This window comes from Adiantum capillus-veneris, chromosome 19 (genome assembly GCF_014529385.1).
Source record: "Adiantum capillus-veneris isolate H3 chromosome 19, ASM1452938v2, whole genome shotgun sequence".
NCBI lineage: Eukaryota > Viridiplantae > Streptophyta > Polypodiopsida > Polypodiales > Pteridaceae > Adiantum > Adiantum capillus-veneris.
Window position 1 is genome coordinate 121157814 of NC_140949.1, and position 21578 is coordinate 121179391.

The 21578-nt window shown below is 44.5% G+C and overlaps 1 protein-coding gene across 2 annotated transcripts; it reads right to left on the minus strand.

Annotated features, from left to right (window-relative positions):
* Positions 1 to 724: 724 nt before the first annotated feature.
* LOC147434761 (nucleic acid binding protein) lies at positions 725 to 21085 on the minus strand. Of its 2 annotated transcripts, XM_086491186.1 has the most exons (7): positions 20674 to 21083; positions 19336 to 20006; positions 16435 to 18488; positions 15338 to 16354; positions 15170 to 15251; positions 13890 to 13940; positions 725 to 1572 (listed from the first exon to the last, which is right to left on the minus strand). In XM_086491186.1, the coding sequence occupies exons 1-7, from the start codon at positions 20957 to 20959 to the stop codon at positions 1375 to 1377; spliced, it is 4359 nt and encodes a 1452-aa protein (XP_086347312.1). In that variant the 5' UTR covers positions 20960 to 21083; the 3' UTR covers positions 725 to 1374. The 2 variants fall into 2 exon arrangements, with proteins under 2 accessions (XP_086347312.1, XP_086347313.1); XM_086491187.1 differs by lacking the exon at positions 13890 to 13940 and having other exon boundaries at positions 20674 to 21085.
* Positions 21086 to 21578: the final 493 nt, after the last annotated feature.

Genomic DNA, 21578 nt, shown 5'->3' on the forward strand with positions numbered 1-21578 from the left:
TTTCTTGTGTTCATTTTAATAATCAATCTTTGTTTGCTTTTGTCTTCTTGTTATTGCTGATTTCCCTCTTACCATTGAAAGGCATCTCTTCACAATCCTCCGCACAATTTGGTTTCAAGATTTAAGCAAGGTTGTCAAAGAACCTTAAAACTACCAAGTTTTAGAACACTTCGGACAGTCTTTGTAACGAATGGCTGGTTCTTGTTAGCTCTTAATAGTCACTTATTACAAAGGAAACCCTCATATTTTGTGTAATGGTTGCTTTAATACAACTGGATGTAGGATGCCTAAAACATAGCCTTTTCAACAACAATCACCATGAATGGACTTTAATATTAGAGACCTGATAAGAAAACAAGGTGAAAAGTCACAATGACCTACATTAGAGGTTGAAAACAGGATGTGTGACCCTACTAATCAACGCCCCTCTTCATATAAATAGTAAGACAAATTTCTACCATAGCTCACATTGGCCTAGATTATGCAGAAGACAATGCTTAGTTGATGCCCCTCCCACAAGAAATAGGAAGACAAAAAGTTCGCAATTATCGATTTGCCATGTGTCTAATCAAGAAGCTTTATCCAACCATCAACAATTGCTCCCAAGCATTCAATGCAAGTTCCACACACGAACCCCAGAAAGAAAAAGACAAAAGACACGAGACAAAAAAGCCTTTAAAATGGTGAATGTAATATAGCTCGACATGTCTTCACAGTACTGCTATATAAGAACCGACCGCTATACTTGAATTAACACTCAATACAAAAACTAGCGATACAACTTTGCACAAAGATCCCCTCCAACAAGAGTACCGCTATATAGCTCGACATATCTTCACAGTACTGCTATCTAAGAACCGACCGCTATACTTGAATTAACACTCAATACAAAAACTATGGATACAACTTTGGACAAAGATCCCCTCCAACAAGAGTATGTTCACTAACTAATCAGATGGATGTCCCATGTTGAACAAAATGGCTACCTCCATTTCTCAAGGCTAAGAAAGAGGATAAAAGGAGAGACAGTAGAGAGAAATTTTGTGGTAGTAAATCTACAATCCAAGTACGGGATCATAACCCATACACTCTCAAAAGTGACCGTCTGGGCTGAAGCATTTGCATGCCATTCCATATTCTCAGCCTACATGCCTTAAATGACCACCACTCATTTGCTTCTCTCCACATCGGACTTTAAGTCGTGCTAGCCATTCATTCATGTGGTAAAGAAAGCATGTTCATCCACCTTTGCTACAAAGCGACATAGACCCAGACATCTCTGCTAGATGTGCATAATCTTACGTCAAAATTAGCTGCATAGCCCCTATCCTTGAGGTTACCTCTTTCGTGAACATGAAGACCAGGTTATTAGGCTTAGCTATATGACGTATCCATTGGTAACAAAAGCCCAATCAAACCTTCATTAGGCTGGTGGGATATCGCTAGCAGATCACAAATTTCACGTGACCAAGGAAGAATGAACAATATGCGAGCCCAAATCTTCCCAGTCTCCGGGATCATAACCACACCAGCACGGTCTCGCTGCCTGAGATATGACTCAAACTGTCGAAACTGACAAAACACCACAAAATCAATCAACAACCAACTCTCTCTCTCTCTCTCTCTCTCTCTCTCTCTCTCTCTCTCTCTCTGTGCAGCCCCCCCCCCCCTCCTATGGAGGTTGAGGCACTCACCAGATCAGTATCATTTGTACACAGCTTATGGGACACCACCAGGGACAGGTATGCCAGGCTTGCTCTCGAGTCATCCAGACAGCTGGCATTACAGGGAGATACATCATGTTGGTATGCACAGATGAGCTCATGGTTTCAGCATGGACAGGCTGCCCCCTTTCCAGTATTCTCTTGATGCACCATCCTTGGCTCTTACACGGATGGAGACTACTAGACTCATTCGGCAGGACCTTATCCAGCTTGATAGCAAGAGGACATGGATAGAACCATCACGGGAGTTGGGTACGAAGAGGGTTTTCTATAGAGAACATCTTCTTCAACTCACGACAGACGGATTTGTCACACGGCCCAGTTACATGGACACACATCTATCTCATAGGTTACGATGTGCTATTGGCCAGATTCGCACATCTTCACACCAGCTTGGGATTGAGACAGGTAGATTCAGAGGCATACCAGCAGACAGTAGGATATGTCAGTTATGCCATGCAGAGCCAGAGACAGAGTTTCACTACATATGTCGCTGCACAGTCTACTATGAGATACGGGGACGCTTTCATTGTCTATTCAGAGATGGTTTTGACTCGTTAGACAGAGTCATGAGATATCAGGATCAAAGATGTCTCGGATTATTCCTACTTGAGATTCAGAGACATAGAGACGCTCTATTGAATGGGCAAAGACAGAGACAGTCCCAGAGACGCATCTCAGATTTCTTCAATCTGAGTACCACAGAGTCAGAGGGGACACCACCACCAGAGAGCTCGGTTCCCACCCATACACACATCAGCGGTACTCTCATTGATCGAGCTATAGAGTTAGGGAGATCGAGACGACCGCAACTGAGGAGGGGGGCCACGCAGCACCGGCGGAGATTGCGGCAGAGGATCCACAGGATTCTAGCACGACACCCAGAATGTCGATCGGGATAGGCTTCATGCTACTGCTATATTGTATCATGGTGACACTTATCCCCACTTTGTACCTTTATGGCATGATACCATTGCTCAGCCTACCAGCCACCCATAGGAGTCGGTAGCACTCCTATCATTTCTTTGTTTGTAGTTTTCTTGTTTGTACCCAGACTTGGTACTAGACTCATCATTGTAATCAGTTGGTCTCATAGGTCATTTTGGCCTCTTGTAGACGTTAATATATCATTTCATTTCTCTCTCTCTCTCTCTCTGTGCAGCCCCCCCCCCCCCCCCCCCCCTCCTCGTGCTCCCCTTGCAGCCCCGTCCCCCCTCGCGCTCCCCTGCAGCCCCTCCCCCTCGCGCTCCCTCTCTCTGTTGCCTCCTACCCAGCTCCCCCCCAGCCCCGTCCCCCTCGCGCTCTCCCTGCAGCCCCTCCCTCCCCTCGGCCCCACCTGTAACACCCCCCCACCCCCCCCACCCCGGGGCAGGTACAGCAGATGACAGTAAAAATTTTCAAAATTCAAAATTTTCTCAAAAATTACAGAAAGTGGGCATTTCTTGTAATTTGCAGAAATTGCAGAAAATGTACGCCATGTATGCTTAATGTGGGAGAACATGTACGCATAATGTGGAAGCACTTGTGCATGTAGCACATGTGGTCTGCTTCCACCGCAAAATTCCTCTCGTTTTTCGCAGCAACCAAACATGAGGAAGCGGAATGATAAGCCCAACCCCTTAGAAGATGCAGTTCAAAAGTGCAAAGAAGGAATGTCCGAAACCATTAACAAGATCAACAGCAACCTATTAGGAACAAAAAAAATGCTCGAAGATCGCGTTTTGGCCCAAGAAAGCAAGATTACCGCAATGGGAGATCGTGTGACGGCCCAAGACGAAGAGATTGCATCACTCAAAAAGGAGCTCGCTGAGGCACGATCATGAAACACGCTTGAAGAGGGAGAATTGCAACCCTCTGTAATAGAAGAACTCAACACAATCAAGAGCAAGTGCGAGCCATCAAAGAGGGGGAACAACAACATAAAGAAATGATGACTTCTGGACGTTATTACAAAGACTCAACAGAAAGCAGATGAGGCTGGATTGAGTTTGCCAAGAAAGGGAAAAGCAAGGAAACAACGTCCAGTCTCCAGTGTGAGGCGGCGGGCTCTCCTGTGGTAGTAGCTCCTCCTGGTGTCCAATGTTTGCTCTAAAGAAGTCTGTGATCCGTCTCTGAGATTGGCGGGCCTCTCCTCTCATCAAGCTCTCTCTGTGTCTGCGCAGCTCGAGCAAAAACAGACCCAAGCATCTGTGATCCTCGTACCGCATGACTCTGGAGAGTGGTCCGAAGCCCTCTCTGAACAAGCAATCTCTGCCCATCTACTCAGCTGCTGCTCAAGAATGGATGCGTACAACCGTGCCAATGTGTGTCCGATCATGATAGTGCGATAATTCCCAAGCTCCATAGGGTCTCCTGACTTGAAGATAGGTACAATAGTAGATAGGCTCCAAGTATCAGGCAAGCCCTCACACATGGCACGGTTAACATAACTGCTAGGAGCTCTGCTAGTAGATCTCTGGCATGCATGAAGTGCTCAGCCACTAAACCATCATGATCATATGCTCTCCCAGTCCTCATCCTGTCAATGGCCTTCCTCACCATCTCAGCGGCGGTGAAAAAAGCACATGTGTGGGGGCATGGATCGGGGGGGTCGGGAAGGGGTGGTTGTCCAAGAACTGTGTACAGAGATGACGCGTACTGGCCCCAAGCGGTAATGGCAGGGGGAGGCGAATGCTCATGAAAGAGCCTCCATGCCTCACGTGAGTCTTGACTCAAGAATAGCTGGTATAGATCCGGCTCTAGGCGAGCCAAAAATGCCCTCTTCTTCCGCCGCACTAGGCGTCGGAAGTCAATCTATGACTGTCTGTGAGTGATGTCCCCCAAAAGCACCTCCCTCTGAAGTCTAGCTCTAGTCTCTCGGCATTCCTCATCATACCAGCTGTTCTCGGGCATGCTCCGAGAACGACGTCTCTGCCCAAGCTATGTGTGTGGGTATGCCTCTGCTACATCACGTAACGTCTACGTCAGTATAGTAGTAAGCTCCTCCAAAGGTCGCCCTGGCTCTTCTGTACACAAGCGTCTGAAGATCCCATCTATGTATACAGAGTCCCGTCTCCCGCGTTAAGGTGTAGCGAGTAGGAGTTGCTACTTGTGGCTTGTGTGCTACACTAAACTCGAAAGAGATGGTCGGTGACACAAGAGCATGGTCCACTGCCACACCAATAGGTCTGGGTCCAACTGTGAGGTCCTGGATACTAGAGATGAGACTCGGCTGTGCCATGACATAATCCACTGTGCTAGCTCCATGTCTGTGTGGAAAGCAGCGGGAAATCTCTGTAGGCCATTCAAGATGACCAATCCATGTGCAGTCCCCATGTCTATCAAGTGTCGTCCATACTCAGTATGCTCCCCATCATGTGATAGTCTGGATAGGCCTGTCTCTGCAACATCCAGCTCTCTTAGCATCTCTTCTGAAGTATCATAAAAAACTGTTTGATGATGAGCAGTCCTAGCATTGAAATCCCCTAGAATGATGATGTCACCATCTCTAGAGAACTCCCAGATATCATCATCCAAAATAGAAAAGGGGGACTGTCCTCTGGGTGGTGCATACACTGACGTACTCGGGGGAAAGTAGCAAATAGCAATGTAAAGATATCTGTCTGTCTCTGCTCTCAATCTCACCTACATGTACCTAGCTTGCTCATCCCTGCGAGCTATGTGTATCAATGGCTGCAACTCCTCCCTGAATAACACTCCCACTCCACCTGCGCCCCGCCCTCTGTGCTCTGATCGTGTCTCCTGTCTACATGCGGTCTCCCATCTGTATCCACTAATGTGAGGCATAGACTGCCCAAGGGCCTGATGTGTCTCAGAGTAGAAGATGATATCTCTCCCACTAAAACTGTCACAAAGTCATGATGTGGCTACCGGCAGCAGAAACCCTAATTTCTGCCATAAACCCTAAAAATCCTGCAAACCCTAATTTTTGCCAGATACCCTAATTTTCAGAAAAGCCCTAATTTTTGGAAACCCTAACCCTAACTGCTGGCTGAAACCCTAAGGAAACCCTAAAAAGGCTGGCGTCAGTGCCACGTGGCAGAAGGTATGGAATCCCTGAAATTACGAAGGCTGGAAAAAAAAAAAAAAAAAAAGCTAGCGATGCAAATTGAAGCTTTTGGGCTTTTTTTTTTTTGGCTACGCTTTGGAAGATAGAGAGAGAGAAAGGCATAATTGCTTTATTTTGCTCTCATTGAGAGAGAGAGAAACTGCTTTGGAAGATAGAGAGAGAGAAAGGCATAATTGCTTTATTTTGCTCTCATTGAGAGAGAGAGAAACTGCTTTTGATTTTTAAGCTTTTGGGGCTCTGCTTTTGGCATCCCTTGTAACCTTTTTATTAGTGGTTTAGGGCTCACTTCTGAGAGCATATGGACGCAGAGTCTGAGAGTGAAACCCTAACCGCTCTCTTGTACTTTGATGATTGATTAATACATAAAGAAATACCGAAAGGGGTGCCAGTCTTTGGGGCCAATATCCGCCGGGCCAGTGCAAATCTATTGTGATCTGTGAATTGTTTTGAAGCTGTCGCGATTGATTCTTGACTTGGAGTGTCCAAGTCTGTTATAGTGGTATCAGAGCACGGCTGATTTCTCTTCTACGGGAAATCAGATCCTCAACTTTTTTTTGCGGGGCCTATGGCTTCACGCAAGGATCAGTCGACTCCCTCTGCATCTGGAGATGCGGGCAAGGATCACAACGAAGATTCCGGCAGAGAGTATGGCCCGCCTCGGCCTACTCAAGCGGAGCAAAGAGAGATGAAGCGTCGTCAATTGATCGGCGATGCAACAAAGATGATGCTCAGTTTTGCGAAGGATCCGAAATTGGCAAAATATATGAGCGAGACTTCTTTTCAAGAAGTGCATGCGCAGTGGCAGAAAACCACTACACCACCCCTGAAACCCGCTCTCAAGAAACCTTCTGATCAAAAACAGTATTCAGAGAAGGAATTACAAGAGGTGGTTGATGCACGGATTGCTCAGCTTTTTGACGCGCAAAAGAAAGCTAAAAAGCACGGCAAAAAGCAGAAGAAACACACCGACTTCCCGAGATATTTGCGTCGTCAGTCGACTTTTGACAAGGCAAAGAAACAGAAGTAGCGTGTTCGATTTAAAGGAGTACCCAGTTCTTCTTCTTCTTCTTCTTTTGACAGTTCTTCTAGCTCTTCAGATTCGAGCGAAGAAGACAGAAAAGGTAAAAAGCAAAGCAAGAAACAAAGCTTCGGAAAGGGCAAGAAAAAGGCAAAGAAGGCTAAATCTCGCCCAGAAACTGACAGTTCTACTGAGGACTCGTCTACAGACAGCTCAAATTCCGATGACGGAAACTTTTATGCGAACAAGACGAATTTTTACAAAGCCAACCAGTATGACTTTCTCGAAGATAAAAGCAAGAAAGTCCGAGAGTTTAAGGAAGGTGGCCACTCGATCAAGTTTGATACTTTTTCAGGATACTCAGATGCTTCGAAGGCTTTCTTTTATACAACAGTTTGACATTGCCTTTGCGGGAGGACGCTATTCAAGGCACTCCAAGATTCGGAGAGCTACCTCTTACTTTGAGGGGAATGCTCGTACTTGGTGGTCCACGCTTCTTTTAAACAAGACTGCGCCAGTTAAATGGCTGAAATTTAAGAAGCTTTTTATTTCTTCTTGGTTGACGCAAGAATATGAACGAGATATACGAGCTACTTGGAACCATCTTCGGATGACCAAGAAAGATACAATCAATGCTTATTGTGAAAGATTCTGGAGCTCTTTTCTACCCGCCTCTTCATTCAAGAAGATCTCGTTCAGAGAACAGATTGAGCGGTTCACCTTGGGTCTACCTACAAAGATCCGAGATCACTGCTTGGAGCAGAAGTAAGCTTCTATTCAGGAGTTGATGATTCATGCGAAGCGGGGCTTTGCCATTCACTCTGGCAGCCTGACCTACCCCACAGATGAGGCCATGACACAACGAGCCGAACAGACTTCTGGGAATGAAAGTAGAAAGAAAAAGAGCAACCCAGAGAAAAATGATGCACGACCCAAGCTTACTCCCAAGGAGAGAGCTCGCTTCATCCGAGAGGGGAAGTGCTTTGGATGCGGGGAACATGGACATATCTCCGCGAAATGCCCTAAAAAGGCACAGAAAGAACAGAATGATAAAGACGACGACAGGCCTGAGAGTTTGAGAGCAGCTGAGGAACGTGGCAGAAAAGTCAGATAGAAAAGCAAAACTGGTACCACATGGCGTGGGACCTGCATCGAATCTAATGAATGAAAGTACAAACTTTGCCACTTTTGGGGCAAAGTGAAGGATAAGGAAGCTCTTTTGAAGGAGCCAAGGACAACTTCTTTTCACTTGGAATTGGCGGCTCGATTTGGAATTACGCCCGACAGACTGACGCCACAGGAGGAGGTAGTTCAACTGGCACCCGGATGGGATGTTGCCATTACACTGAGCATTGGCAAACTTCGTTTGCAATGACAGGGGTGTTCAGGGCACACGAGTGACGTTCTACTCAGGATCCCTTGGTACCACAAGAACTACGCCGTGGTTGACTACCGGGCCGAGAAAGCGACTTTGATAAATGAAGGGCTCAGAGATTGTACTTAATGAACTTAGTTTCTTTACTCATTCTTTTGGGAGAGAACTGAACGATGGATAAAGGTTGAATATGTTTTGACCTGATCAAAAGAACGCCAAGATTTTTCTCCACACTCATGCCAATTGCCTTTCAAAGGGCCTAAAAATCATACCATTGACCTCATACCTGGAAGCACGCCACCGAACCGGCCACCTTACAGTGTGAGCCAAGTACAAAATGAAAAGATTTTGAACCCAGTGAAAGACCTCTTGGAAAAGGGTCTTGTCCAGCATAGTACTTCACCGTATTGCTCTCCACTGTTGTTGGATTTGAAGAAAGACCGATCTTGGAGAATGTGCATCGATTATAGAGCTCTCAACAAAATCACCATCAAGAACATATTTCCGATTCCTAGGATCGATGATATACTCGATAGGTTACAGGGATCCTCGTGCTTTAGCAGGATTGATCTGAAGAGTGGATATCATCAGATCCGAATCGCAACAGGAGACGTCTACAAGACAACCTTCCGGGCTACTTTTGGATTATTTGAGTTTTTGGTGATGCCTTTTGGCTTAACCAATGCTCCTGCGACATTTAACCGGATGATGGACGGGATTTTTCAAGAGTACAAGCTATTTGTTGGCACTTTCTTTGATGATCTCATTGTTTTCTCCAAGAATGAGGCACAACACAGAGATCATTTGCTTCAGAGATACACTTTTTGGGACACTTTGTCTCAACAACAGGAGTGCAAATGGATCCGGCCACGATAGAGACTATACGTGATTGGCCCGATTTGAAGAATGTCCATGAAGTTAGAAGCTTCTTGGGATTGTGCTCGTACTACAGGCGGTTCATACGAAAGTTTGCAGAGGTTGCTTCCCCTTTGCATATCTTGACACAGAAAGGAGTCCCTTTCTCGTGGGGATCCACAGAGGTGACTGCCTTTCAGACATTGAAAGAAAAATTGACTACGGGACCAGATTTGACTTTGTCGGACTTGCAGAAGTCATTTGAAGTATATTGTGATGCTTGTGGTCGTAGCCTGGGTGCGGTCTTGATACAAGAAGGCCATGTCATTGCTTATGAGAGCCGATTGTTCTCTAGGCCGGAGATGATAGCACAGATTTATGAGAAAGAGCTTTTGGCGGTTATCCATGCTCTTACTCAGTGGCGGCACTACCTACTCGGAGCAGATTTTACTATCTTTACAGACCATCAGAGTTTGCGCTACTTCTTGTCACAGAAGTAGTTTTCGGAAAAGCAGATGCGGTGGGCGAACATCTTGTCACAGTTTCACTTTCAGATTGTCCATGTGGAGGGACAGAAGAATGTGGTGGCAGATGCTTTGTCTTGGAAGCTGTTGGTTCTGGCTATTTCCGCGATACATCATAGGAGCTTCAAGGATATGGTCGATCAGTATGCCACAGATACAGATTTTGCAGATATTTTCACATGGATACGTGATGGCGAGACAGTAGCTGGATACTCCATTCGGGAAGGCTACTTGATGAGAAAGACTATGTTGTGCGGTACACAGCCGTTGAGGGAAAAGGTTATGACTGAATGCCATTGTCCACCTTTTACGGGTCACCGCGGCATTGCTACCACCATGAAAGGGGTAGAGAGATACTTTTTTTTGGCTGAGACTCAAAAAGGATGTGGAAGAGTCTGTGCACAGTATGCCGGAAGGTCAAGTTTGACAGGCATAAGGCACAGGGATTGTTACAGCCTTTACCCATACCCACCCACCCCTGGGAAAGTATTGCAATGGATTTCATTTTTGATCTCCCGAGAACACATAATGATCACGATGATTTTCCGATTACATTGCATGTCTGAGACGATTGTCTCCGACAGAGACCCCAGATTTATGAGTTTGTTTTGGAAGGCAATTTGGGAGAACATTGGCACGCGGTTGCAGTTCTCGTCATCATTTCACTTGCAGACTGACGGGCAATCTGAGATTGCCAATTCAGTGGTTTTAGATTTATTGAAGTCTTGTATCTTGGATCAGAAGACTCAATGGGAAAAGAACTTACCTTCGGTGGAATTTGCCTACAATAACACGATACACTCTTCGACGGGGAAGACGCCATTTGAGATTGTTGAAAGTGCTGCGAAGGTTCCATCCTTCCTGAGTACGAAAGATTAGATATTTGAAGCGTATGAATATTCGCGAGATTTGGATATTGCTTTTGCCAAGGTTCGCGAGACTTTCCATAAGTCTCAAGAACGACAGAAAAAGGCAACGGATCGCCATTGTCGCGACTTGAAACTGAAGGAGGATGATTGGGTGCTCTTACGTTTTGAGAAGGCACACCTACGAAAGAAAAAGGGAAAGGAGAGGCTTTTTTCAAAGCTTAGTATGCGATACTACGAACCTTTCCAGATCACTGAAAAGATAAATGATGTCTCCTTTCGATTGAAACTGCCAGATACTTGGAGGATTCACAATGCATTGCATGTGAGTCTCTTGAAACCTTTTAAGGGTGATGTGCCTGAAGATGGGGAGCCTGATGAGCAACCCGAAGTGGAAGAAAACGAGGAGATCCTTGTTCCTGAACAGATTTCGGCACATACGGATACAAAGAATAAAGGTAAAGTCCGAAGGCGGTTCTTGGTTAAGTTCAAGAACTATCCTGCATTTGATGCGAAGTGGATAGAGGAGGAGGACCTAGCAGATACTCCTCAGATTGTAAAACTTTACCTCGATGCTTTGGTTTAGCATAGTCTACTCCAAACAGAACCCAGAAATTCAGCTTGGCCGAAGATCTGGTGCAATGGGATGCACAAGAGGGGAGTCACTCCGCTCCTTTGTCAACAGATGCCTTGATTTTGATACTAAAGTCACTAATGTCTCTTTGAGCTTCAGGGATACTGAGAGCTGACAGTATTCTGCTAGATGACTTTATGAAATGGAATTCCTGATAATGATACTGATTCGTTCTTGACTTCTTTTGAGTGCAGGAACTGACAGACGAAATGACTTTAGCATTTTGGTCTGATTGATCTCGAATAGACATGGTTGCAATAGAGGTTAATCAATCGGACATCGATGAGGTCCTGATTGGACCTAGATGTGATTGCTAGCTACATTGCCGATAAATCATGGTCTAAGATCCGAATGAATGTTGAATGTCATGTGATGTCCTCTGATGTGACTGTCGATTTGGTACATGTGCTAGATGTGTGTTCCTAGTACGTAGGTACTAACAGTTAGTGTCTACTAAGACTGTTTATGGCTTTTGTCGGTTTTGCAGGCGTAATTGCAGTCGATTACAATGCTTTCAAGAGGGGGGTATGTCACAAAGTGATGACGTGGCTATCGGCAGCAAAAAACCTAAAAATCTTGCAAACCCTAATTTTTGCCAAAAACCCTAATTTTTGGAAACCCTAAAAAGGCTGGCGCCAGTGCCACGTGGCAGCAAGTATGGAATCTCGAAAATTGTGGAGGCTGGAAAAAAAAAAAAAGCTAGCGACGTAAAATTGAAGCTTTTGGGCTTTTTTTTTTGCTATGCTTTGGAAGATAGAGAGAGAGACAGAGAAAGGCATAATTGCTTTATTTTGCTCTCATTGAGAGAGAGAAACTGCTTTTGATTTTTAAGCTTTTGGGGCTCTGCTTTTGGGCATCCCTTGTTACCTTTTTATTAGTGGTTTAGGGCTCACTTCTGAGAGCATCTGGACGCAGAGTCTGAGAGTGAAACCCTAACCGCTCTCTTGTACTTTGATGATTGATTAATACATAAAGAAATACCGAAAGGGGCGCTGATCTTTGGGGCCAATATCTCTAGGCACGGAACTCCGCCGAGCCAATGCAAATCTATTGTGATCTGTGAATTGTTTTGAAGTGGTTATTTGGTGCTGTCGCGATGGATTCTTGACTTGGAGTGTCCAAATCTGTTACAAAAACTTTCCTCAAAAGCACCCACATCTAGACACATAGATCCATTACAATTCCAAGTAGCAACTTTGAGTGTGGTCCCATAGGTCTCACACTGTCATGCAGAGCGTGGCTCCAATATCACCACTCTTCCATCTCGGTAAAAACCAATCTTACCTTTTTCCCTTGCCGCTCTAATCTCTGGCATTACCTCCTGCATATGAGCTATCTGTGAGAGAGTAAGGTCATCCCCGAGGAAGATGCCCGTTTTCTTAAGAGTTGGTCTCTTCTTCAAAAAGTCCTTCGCTTCCATGGAGGGAAAACGAAGGATGAGTGCTCTTTCTTTCAAGGTTTCCCCCTTGCTCCCATTTTTCTTGTTGCCCACTCTCCAAGCTCTTGAGTGCATCGGCTCATGAATCCCCATCAAAGCCATGAGTTCTTTTACCTCTTCGTCCACATTATCTTTGTCTTTAAGACCGCAAATCCTCACATGTAGAGAGCGCACACGCCTTCTTTGCTCCTCTTCGAGTGTCAAGTTAATGATGGTGAATGTGGACGTAGTTGTTTCCTTGCTTTTCCCTTTCTTGGCAACCTCAATCCACTTCTCGGCCTCATCTGCCTTCTGCTGAGTCTTTGTAATAACGTCCACCCAAGAGGTCGTCATTTCTTTGTGTTGCTCTTTCCCCTCTTTGATGGCTCGCACTTGCTCTTTGATCGTGTTTAGCTCTTCTATTTCTGAAGGTTGCAATTCTCCCTCTTCAAGTGTATTTCATGATCGTGCCTCTGCGAGCTCCCTCTTGAGTGAGGCAATCTCTTTGTCTTGGGTCGTCAGTTGATCTCCCAGTGTAGCTATCTTGCTTTCTTGGGCCAACACACGTTCGTCGAGCATTTTTATTGTGCCCAATAAGTTGCGGTTGATCTTGTTAATTGTTTCGGTCATTTCTTCTTTGCATTTTTGAATTGCATCCTCTAAAGGGTCAAGCTTGTCATTCTGTTTCCGCATGCTTGGTCGCCGCAAAAAACGAGAGGGGAATTTGCGATGGTAGTAGGAGACAGCCCTACATGCCCTGCACTACGCATACATGTTCTCCCCACTTTAAGCATACATGGCATACATTTTTGCCTTTCCTGCAATCTCTACAAATTCCCGCTTTTTGCAACTGCCGATTCTGCAATTTCTGTAAGCTCTGTAAATTCTTGAGATTTTGAAAATTCTGTAAATTTCTGAATTTGCGTGCTCACTGTTTTCCTGCAGGGCTTAAAAGGCTGTTTAAAAATTGTTTGAAAATCGTTTGGGAATTAGGGAATTAGTCGTGTGGGAACTTACACCTGCCCCGGGGGGGGGGGGGGGGGGGGGCAGGGCAGGGCAGAGAGAGAGAGAGAGAGAAGCAGAAAACATAGACATAGAAATGGGCAGGCAGAACACATCATCATCCAGGTCAAACTAAAACTGACTACCTGGTCACTGACATACATCCAAATATGACATGCTTGTGACTTCAAAGGACGTGGACTTAAAGCAAGCTTGCGACTGCTGTTGTACCTTTCGAAAGGCAGCAAGTTCACAACCTAAGTAGCTAACCTAGTAAAGCATTCAGTACTTCTGCATTCCTCATCAAGTAAATTGTCAAGGAGCTTGCAAACATTTTCCCACTCAAATTTCAAAAGACGGCTTTCATAAATTTTTCAAATATGAAGCTAAAGTGAAGGATCGTACCCCTTGAAGATTGTTGGTGCCTTGGCATACAAAGAGCCTGCACACCTGCCTCTGTTCATACGGTGACAATAACATATGAATGACATTTATCAGAAATACAGGAAATACACAAATACATTGGACAAAAGTACCAAAATCTTGTGTCAGCAAAGTCACTATTTTCAATCCAATAGTCAATCTACCCAAGGCTTGAGGACAACTATCCACAACCCAAATATGATAAAGTAGCAAAGCTAGTGAAAGTAATCGATTAACGAACCCCTAAACACCATCATTGAAGTCAAAGGTTGTAACCAGCCTTTAGAGACTAAGCCAAGCATCCCAGCTTGAGATGGAGTTAAATCTAAGGCTATTGCATTGAAAGGTAAGGTAGTGAAAACTAATCAAAGAAAATATTTCAACTAAGATTAAAAAATTCCAAAATCGTGTCAAGTATCCAATACAGGGTTATTTTTAATAATCCACAGTTCTTCATTCAGGGCTATTTAAAATCATCCACAGTTCATTCACGTGTGAAACAGACATTTCGCATGTAGAAAAGGTTTCCTAAATTAAGTGTGACCAGAAAACTGGGCTAGATTATTGAAACTCTTAAGGGTGCCCCATTTCAATAGATTTATAAGTTTTCTTGAACTTGATATGAGTTCTTATCTTATTTTGATCTCAATAATTACCTAACAGTTGCAAAGAGATCCCATCCATATGTTCAGTCAATCCTATAATTTGTATACTGCATTTGCTAAAAACTTTTCACCTATATGATAGAACTATTTAAAAAATAATCACAATCCTATCTTGGATACAATTACACACACAAAGTAAGCCATGTGATCCTGCCATGTCTGTCCTAACTTTCATACTCTTTTAGCAGATAGCCAGATGTAGGCTATGCACCATTCACTATGCTTAAAAAGGAAATTCCATCAGGCAAATTTCATAAATCTTACACAAAGTGGCTCAATTTGCTCTTGGTCCCTTCGTGTAATCACACATGCACAAACGAAGTAGGTTAGTTTGTCCCCCCCTTCCTCTCCTCTCTTTTGTACTCTTTTAGTAGACTGCCAGAGGCTAGAATACACAGCATAGGCTATGCTTACTAAGAGTGCACATAACTTATGGATCAGAAAAATGAAAGACAGAAATAGCTAGATAAAATTTGATCTTAGTAAGTGCTCGCCAGTAACTGAGCATGTGTCCGCAAGTCCCTCATCTACAAAGCCTTGCCAAAAGATATAACAAAACCAAAACACGTGGTATTAGTCAGAGAAATAGCGGCATACCTGATCTCTAGAAGTGTTTTGGAATGAATACTTGACTGACCGAAAGTCAGCACGTTTGGTTACATCTAGCTTATTCGGCCACCTACAATTGATAAGAGTTCATGTTAGACCCTGTCCTTAAAGAAATTAACAATGGTGATGTGTCACTTATATCGAACAAGCACTCACTCAGCTGGTTCAAAGAAAGCATCATACTGGCACATTGCAGATTTTTGATAGTAAGCAAGCACTTCACAGTATTGATAACCACTTTTGCAGAGCGAGCCTCGCCAGCATTGCTGCTTTGAGTTGCTTAAAGCGTCTGTCTTCACCAGCTCTGAAGGAAGAGGAGGAGGAGGGGACGGTGGCAGTGGAGGAGCAGGCGGGAGATGATATGGTGCAGGTGGAGGTGGCGAAAGAGGAGGAGGTGGGGGTGTTTCAAGGGGGAGCGGTGGTGGAGGAGGAGATACTGGAGGCAATGGAGGATAAGGAGGATTTCCTTGCTCAAATGAGTGAGTGACACTGCCTGAGAACCTGGAAAGTAATGGTGCAACAGGAGACTGCAAGATAGGGGCCGTGTTAGCAGCAATGTTGCCCACCGAATCTATGGAAGAAGAGGAGATCAAGTTTTGTGCTGACCATGAGCCTGTCGATGGGATTCTATCAAGATGAATCCGTGGGGGATTTTTCAACGAAGGCATTGGTGTCAGAATAGGATGCTGAGGTACAGAGTCGTCTAGGGTTCCACCAACTGACAAGTGGCGATCTGGAGCTCTTAAGCTACCTATCCAACTATGACTGCTTCCATGAGGAACCCCCTGGCTGTCCACTGAACTTGTGCCAGCAAACCCTGAAGTGACTCTGAAGCCACCACTAGACATATACTTCCCTAAAATTGAGTCTACCTTCAATGCCTCATCTTTCACCTCCATTGAACTGTCATAATGACCAGAGCCAGTTCTATCAAATCTGAACTTGCTTTGATCTGAGATACCTCCATAGTGAGTCTGTCCCCATCCACTCTGAAGAGAAGGTTTCCCATGCAAGATGCTCAATTTTGAATCATCGTGATCTACCAAACTAGAAGCTGTGCGTAGCCCTCTATCCCAATCATGGTCCTTCTCCCACAGTGTCCTTAAATCTTCATTCAAAGGTGTAACCACGGTGTGCGGGTAGTCACTGTGCTGAAGAGAATGCGAAGGATTGCTGCAAGGCATTTCAATTACATATATTCAGAGAGCCTGTTAGACCAATACAACAAAGAACCAACCCAAAAGCATGCATACCTAAACTCTATTTGTGTTCCAGGATCAAGATAGCCCGCACAATTTTGAAGAGCAGTAGCAGCAGCTTCTATGCTATCGAACTCTACGAACCTACATGAGCCCCGACTGCTCCGAACACTGCTCATTTTTGTTACCACACCATAGCCTTTACAAGCAAGATTGAATATGGTTTTTAATTCTGTATCAGTGGGAAGAGTTTGAACACTCCGGTCAGGAAATCCCACCCAGAGTGTGTTTGTAGGCAACCTTTCAGACTCTCTTCCTCCTCGAGGTAGTGCACCCCTTGTCCGAAAGCTCAGTTGCGAGCTTGCTCGAGGACTTTGCACATTTCTCCCAACACTACTTCCTCCTGGTATTGTGGCCTGTGAACGAAGGCTGCCCAAGCTGCTTGAGGAGTAGAAGTTGGCAGAACCTGATGCAGAAGCTAATATCCCACCTTTTTGGTTATTCCTGTGCTCCACTTGAATATACTGATTCCCAAACCTGGCCCCATGCAATTTCGCTTTAGCACAAGCAGCAGCCTCAGGTGATCTGAATTCAAGAATGCAACAAGCGCTTTGACGAAAAAACTTCCACCCAGTCAGGTCTCCATATTCAAGAAACGCAGAAATTAACTCTTGATCAAAAACAAGCGGATCAACGTGACCTACCCATAAATGCCGGCTACTATTGTAGCCTTCACTTAGAGGTGTGCTTGAAGTTCTTTCAGGGTATCTCAATTGTGTAGACAGAAACCCACTCTCCCTCCGTCGCTGCCTGATATGTAACATGACAGCAGCAGCTTCCTCAGGGGCATCAAACTCTAAGAGTAAAGCCCCAGCAACTGGCAATACAGAGACTGAACGGGGGACTTTTGAACATGCATGTGCAATCTCCCGCAAAATTTCCTCTTTAACACCAAGACTATTCACTCCACCGATGTACACATGGCAGCTACCACCCACAGCCACACCACCAATTGTCCCTCTGCTGCCAAGACCAACATCAAGGAATTTTATTTTCAGAGGTGTCGACCATGGAGTAGCACCCTGCAAAACCTCACGAGCTCTTACTGCATCATTCAAGCTCTTATACTCAACCAGCCCAAAGTCCTGTCCAGGAAAAAGCGAAAGCGAACTCAAAGGGCCAAATTTCTCAAACTCGTACCTCAAAAGGCTCTCACTGACACCATGACCCAAAGAGCCAACCCACAGCTGTTTAGATGCTGCAAATACCTCGAGAGCTGCAGGATCCCCATCTGAATACCAGGCTGCTTGACGCTGGGTTATTGATGGATCCTGAGGTCTTGAGCTTCCATAACCTTTAGGAGACAAAAAATACCCAGTGCCAGAACTACTAAATTCACCATGAAAATCAGCTGAACTCAAGAATCGTGCCTCAGTTTTAACATCATCCTCATAATTTAAAATTTGTCGGTAATTCTCTGGGTCCACAGTCCTACATGTACTACTGGGAGCTGTATAAGAGCCTGGCAGAAATCTAGATTTTGAAAGGGATGTTAATGAGCCTGGCAATCCATGTTCAACATCCTGAACTCTTCTATCAGTATCCAAGATGTGCCTGGCTGACTTGGTAGATCCTATCTCAACATCTGGGCCTGGTCCATGGACGATTGTCCCTCCCATGTCTGAAGACATCTCCTGTCTGGCCTTCTCATCGTTAGCATCCCAAGTCTTATCTGAATCGTCGAAATCAACAATCTTTTGAGACTCTCCATGAGCAGCACCAGTGTCTTCCTTGCCACGTGATGGAGAGGGAGCATCGTCAGGGGCTGAGGCACGCCCTGAAACAGAACCCCCCTTAGGAGAATCTCTGTCGATCTCAGCTTCAACTACTAAAGTATCAGGCTCTTCCACCATGCTTTCAACTTCAGGCGGTTCGGGCTCCTCCACATATGAAGGATCTAAATCAGATTCTTTGAATGTACTCATCGATTGCAGTAGTAAGGTAAGCAGTGGGCATGATTCTGCCACAATCTCAGCACCTGTTGAGTTGCAAAATTTGCGGAAAGCTGTGACTAGCCATCGCTCCAAGTCAGGCTTGCCAAATATAATCTGCTCATGAACACAAGTACGAGAAAAAAGGACTTGTTAGATAATAAGTAGCTATAGCTTCTAGAGCCAGAGCATTTGGCCAAATCCCAAAGTTTAATGCTTTTCCATTCACCCGCATGAAATCAGATCGACTTCACATCAGACTTAACGGATATACCTTCATAAGTTCAGAATAGTCTGAACTCATGAATCATAAGAGGGGATAGAACACTTACAAAACTACAAAACCAAGGGACAAAAAAAACAAGAAGGAAAAAGAAAACAATCACTTTAATTGCTACTAAACAAAACTAGATAAAACAAACTATTATTCACGTCAAAATGTTTTTGGAAAAGGCATAAGCAAAATAAGTTGAAGCAGATTACTTTAAACTAACAAGGATAAGACATCTCAAAGACTTGATCCTAGAAATCAGACCCCACACAACAACTTCTAAAAGAACAAATTCTTAAGTCCTAATGTAAGCTAAATACTAGAAATAAATACTACTACAGACCTACAAAGAAGAGGCTGAAAATAACCAAAGAAGTACAAAGATCCAAACTTGACAATCTGTGACCTCAACTTCACTGCTTGTCCAAACAGGAAGAATATTTTCTGTCAGACTTAACGGAGTTTATAACCCAGAAATCCAAGCTATTGACAAACTTTTAAAGTCACAAGCAATCTGTGCCACCCAAGAAAGAAACCAGATTGACTGGAATAATGGAATGAAAACACAACAGATGTTTCAAACTTTTTTTAAATAAAGCCAGACACTCGTGAAATCCCCTCTAAATATACCTTACAGAAAGCCCACAAACCTGGTTACAATCACAGTACTTCCTACGATAACTAGAGGCATACCTGCATTAGCAAACTCTCCTCGGAGCGTGCTTTTTCAGTCGGAGACATAGGTGGAGGACTATCACCATCTTTCATAATATCTTCTTTGCTATCAAGGTTTCTAGCTGCGCGTGCTTCCACCTCACCTTGATTCTGCTCCTTATTCATAACTTGGGCTAAAAATTGCTGGCCTTTCTTTCGTTGACTTTCATTGTTCGCACCCAAAAGGTCAAAACAAGCAGCAAATATGCTTTTAGGATGTGTGTGGAACAGTCTTACAAGATTAATTGATACTAAATCAAGCAGTTTCTCTTGTACAGTTGCGCCAGATTCCAAGCACGCAGCAATCTTGTCCTCATAATCCTTCAGAAAAAATCTTGGTGGATCCCGCCCTTCGAGACGACAAAGCATATAAAAAGCTATGTTTTGACATACAGCCATCGACATGTCTGAAATTTCTGGAACCTCAACAGCTGCAGTTACCGCAGCAGCAGAAAGCTCTATCATCCCTGATAAGCATGCTTTAGCTGTTCTGAATGCCACACCATCGAAGTCTTCTTCTTGAAAGACAATATCTTCGCTCCATTCGAGTATTTGAATCATAACATTGGATGCAAGGTCGATAGAACTAGGACAATACACTGCATAGCGTGGAATAAGCTCTGCTGCGATACATTGAACACTTGAGCAGCCTGCGAGTAGAAAGATAGCTCATTCACATCACTTTAAGATGCTACGCATCATGAATCTATCAACCTGTAAGAATTTTCGAACACGAGCTGCTGAAGGCTTTGTCTAGAGCTATCTAAAATGTCCCAGAATAAATTTACAAATTTACAAAATTTTAAGGATCGGAGTGGTTGTAAACTACCATAAAAAGCTGAAGGAAGGTTTGATATGGTAACAAAAAACTGCACTCCCCTTACTAGTCGCTCGACGTAATCAGCTTGAATCATGTGACTATGGGTAAACAGCATCCAAATAACATTACGTAAGCAAACCAACATTGTAAAGCAAGAAGCTTTCAAAGTTTCTCTATGCTTGAGGTGCAAGATTGTAGAAGACGTACATTTCACTGGCAGGGCAGAATGCATCATGCTTCTGCATGGAATGGCAGTACTTTGGCCAACGCTATGAAGTGGGTGCACTTTGACCAAAACTTAAAGTGCCTATTTGAAACAAGATTAAGTGTATGTGTGCATTTAAGCTCATTGCAGAAACGAAGTTCTTTTTCATGTGGGCACAGAACTCCCGTTGATGAAACGTGAACTGCAGGAGACACCCTTGGAAAGCTGTCTATCATCAAGTAATGATTACATTGGCACCTATCCCAGTAACACAGAAAATTTCCTCTTGTACCTGTGGAAAGGTTGAGGATAGAGCAGTACGCTTCATCGAGGTCCGATGCAGAGTTGGATCCTGTGGTGCGCTTGCAGTCAAGACAGAACTTGAGTCGTCGGTATATCTTGTAGAAGGCGCCTATTTCGTCCCTGTTTACTTTCTTGCGAAGTTTATGTTCTTCTGATATGGGGCCACCTTGCGCTCTCCCAGACTTCACAATTACAGCGTTCCCAGCATCCTGTACCTGCGCGCCTGTGTCTCCTTCATAATGTTTTCGCTTCTTGAGCGGAGGCTCGATCGCCATCGCTTCCCCTCAACACTGACGAGCCCTTAATTCGGGAAAAAATGTTGTATTTCCTTATGGAGATTCTGAGTGATATATTTTCAATTGGTGGAAGGCTCTCTTTCAGCACCACATACTCACACGACCAAGAGGCCCTTCAACCTTGACCTCAAGTATTGCGGTGGTACGCACTAGCTGAGTTGGTCAGGGTGCTGCTCCGAAGAGTGGGAGATTGTAGGTTCAATGACGCGTAGGAACCCTAATTTTTTTAATCAACCAAATGCCCTCAACAATGGATTGAAACCCCGTTGTTGATCCCTTCACTTTCCCAAGTCACATATAGTCGCGGCCCTTCAACCAAAATGAGAGCTCTCTATAACATGCCCGCTACCAAAAAGGCCCGCTTGCAAGACTACTCGAGAGTACCGTGACTGTTTCGTTAGGGGGTACCTCAACCGCCCCCTACATCAAGCTTTCGCCATTACAACCTACTCCATCTGGTTGCAGCAACTCAAATCCAGTTCTGCAAGTTGCGATGTTGCATGACGATGACCTAGAACCGGCCGCAAATAGCGGCTATGGGATTTTGGAGCACCCTTCAAATGCACCGCCTAAAGATAATGGGCCCTCCTAAGTTATG

Bases quoted from the DNA above. Each gene is read 5' to 3' on its own strand.
- LOC147434761 (XM_086491186.1), bottom strand. From the start codon at position 20,959: ATGGCGATCGAGCCTCCGCTCAAGAAGCGAAAACATTATGAAGGAGAC. The intron at 15,252-15,337 runs GTGAGTGCTTGT...TATCAATTGTAG, and splicing joins GCTTTCTTTGAACCAGCTGA to GTGGCCGAATAAGCTAGATG. The intron at 1,573-13,889 runs GTACGATCCTTC...GTGTTTTGTCAG, and splicing joins GCACCAACAATCTTCAAGGG to TTTCGACAGTTTGAGTCATA.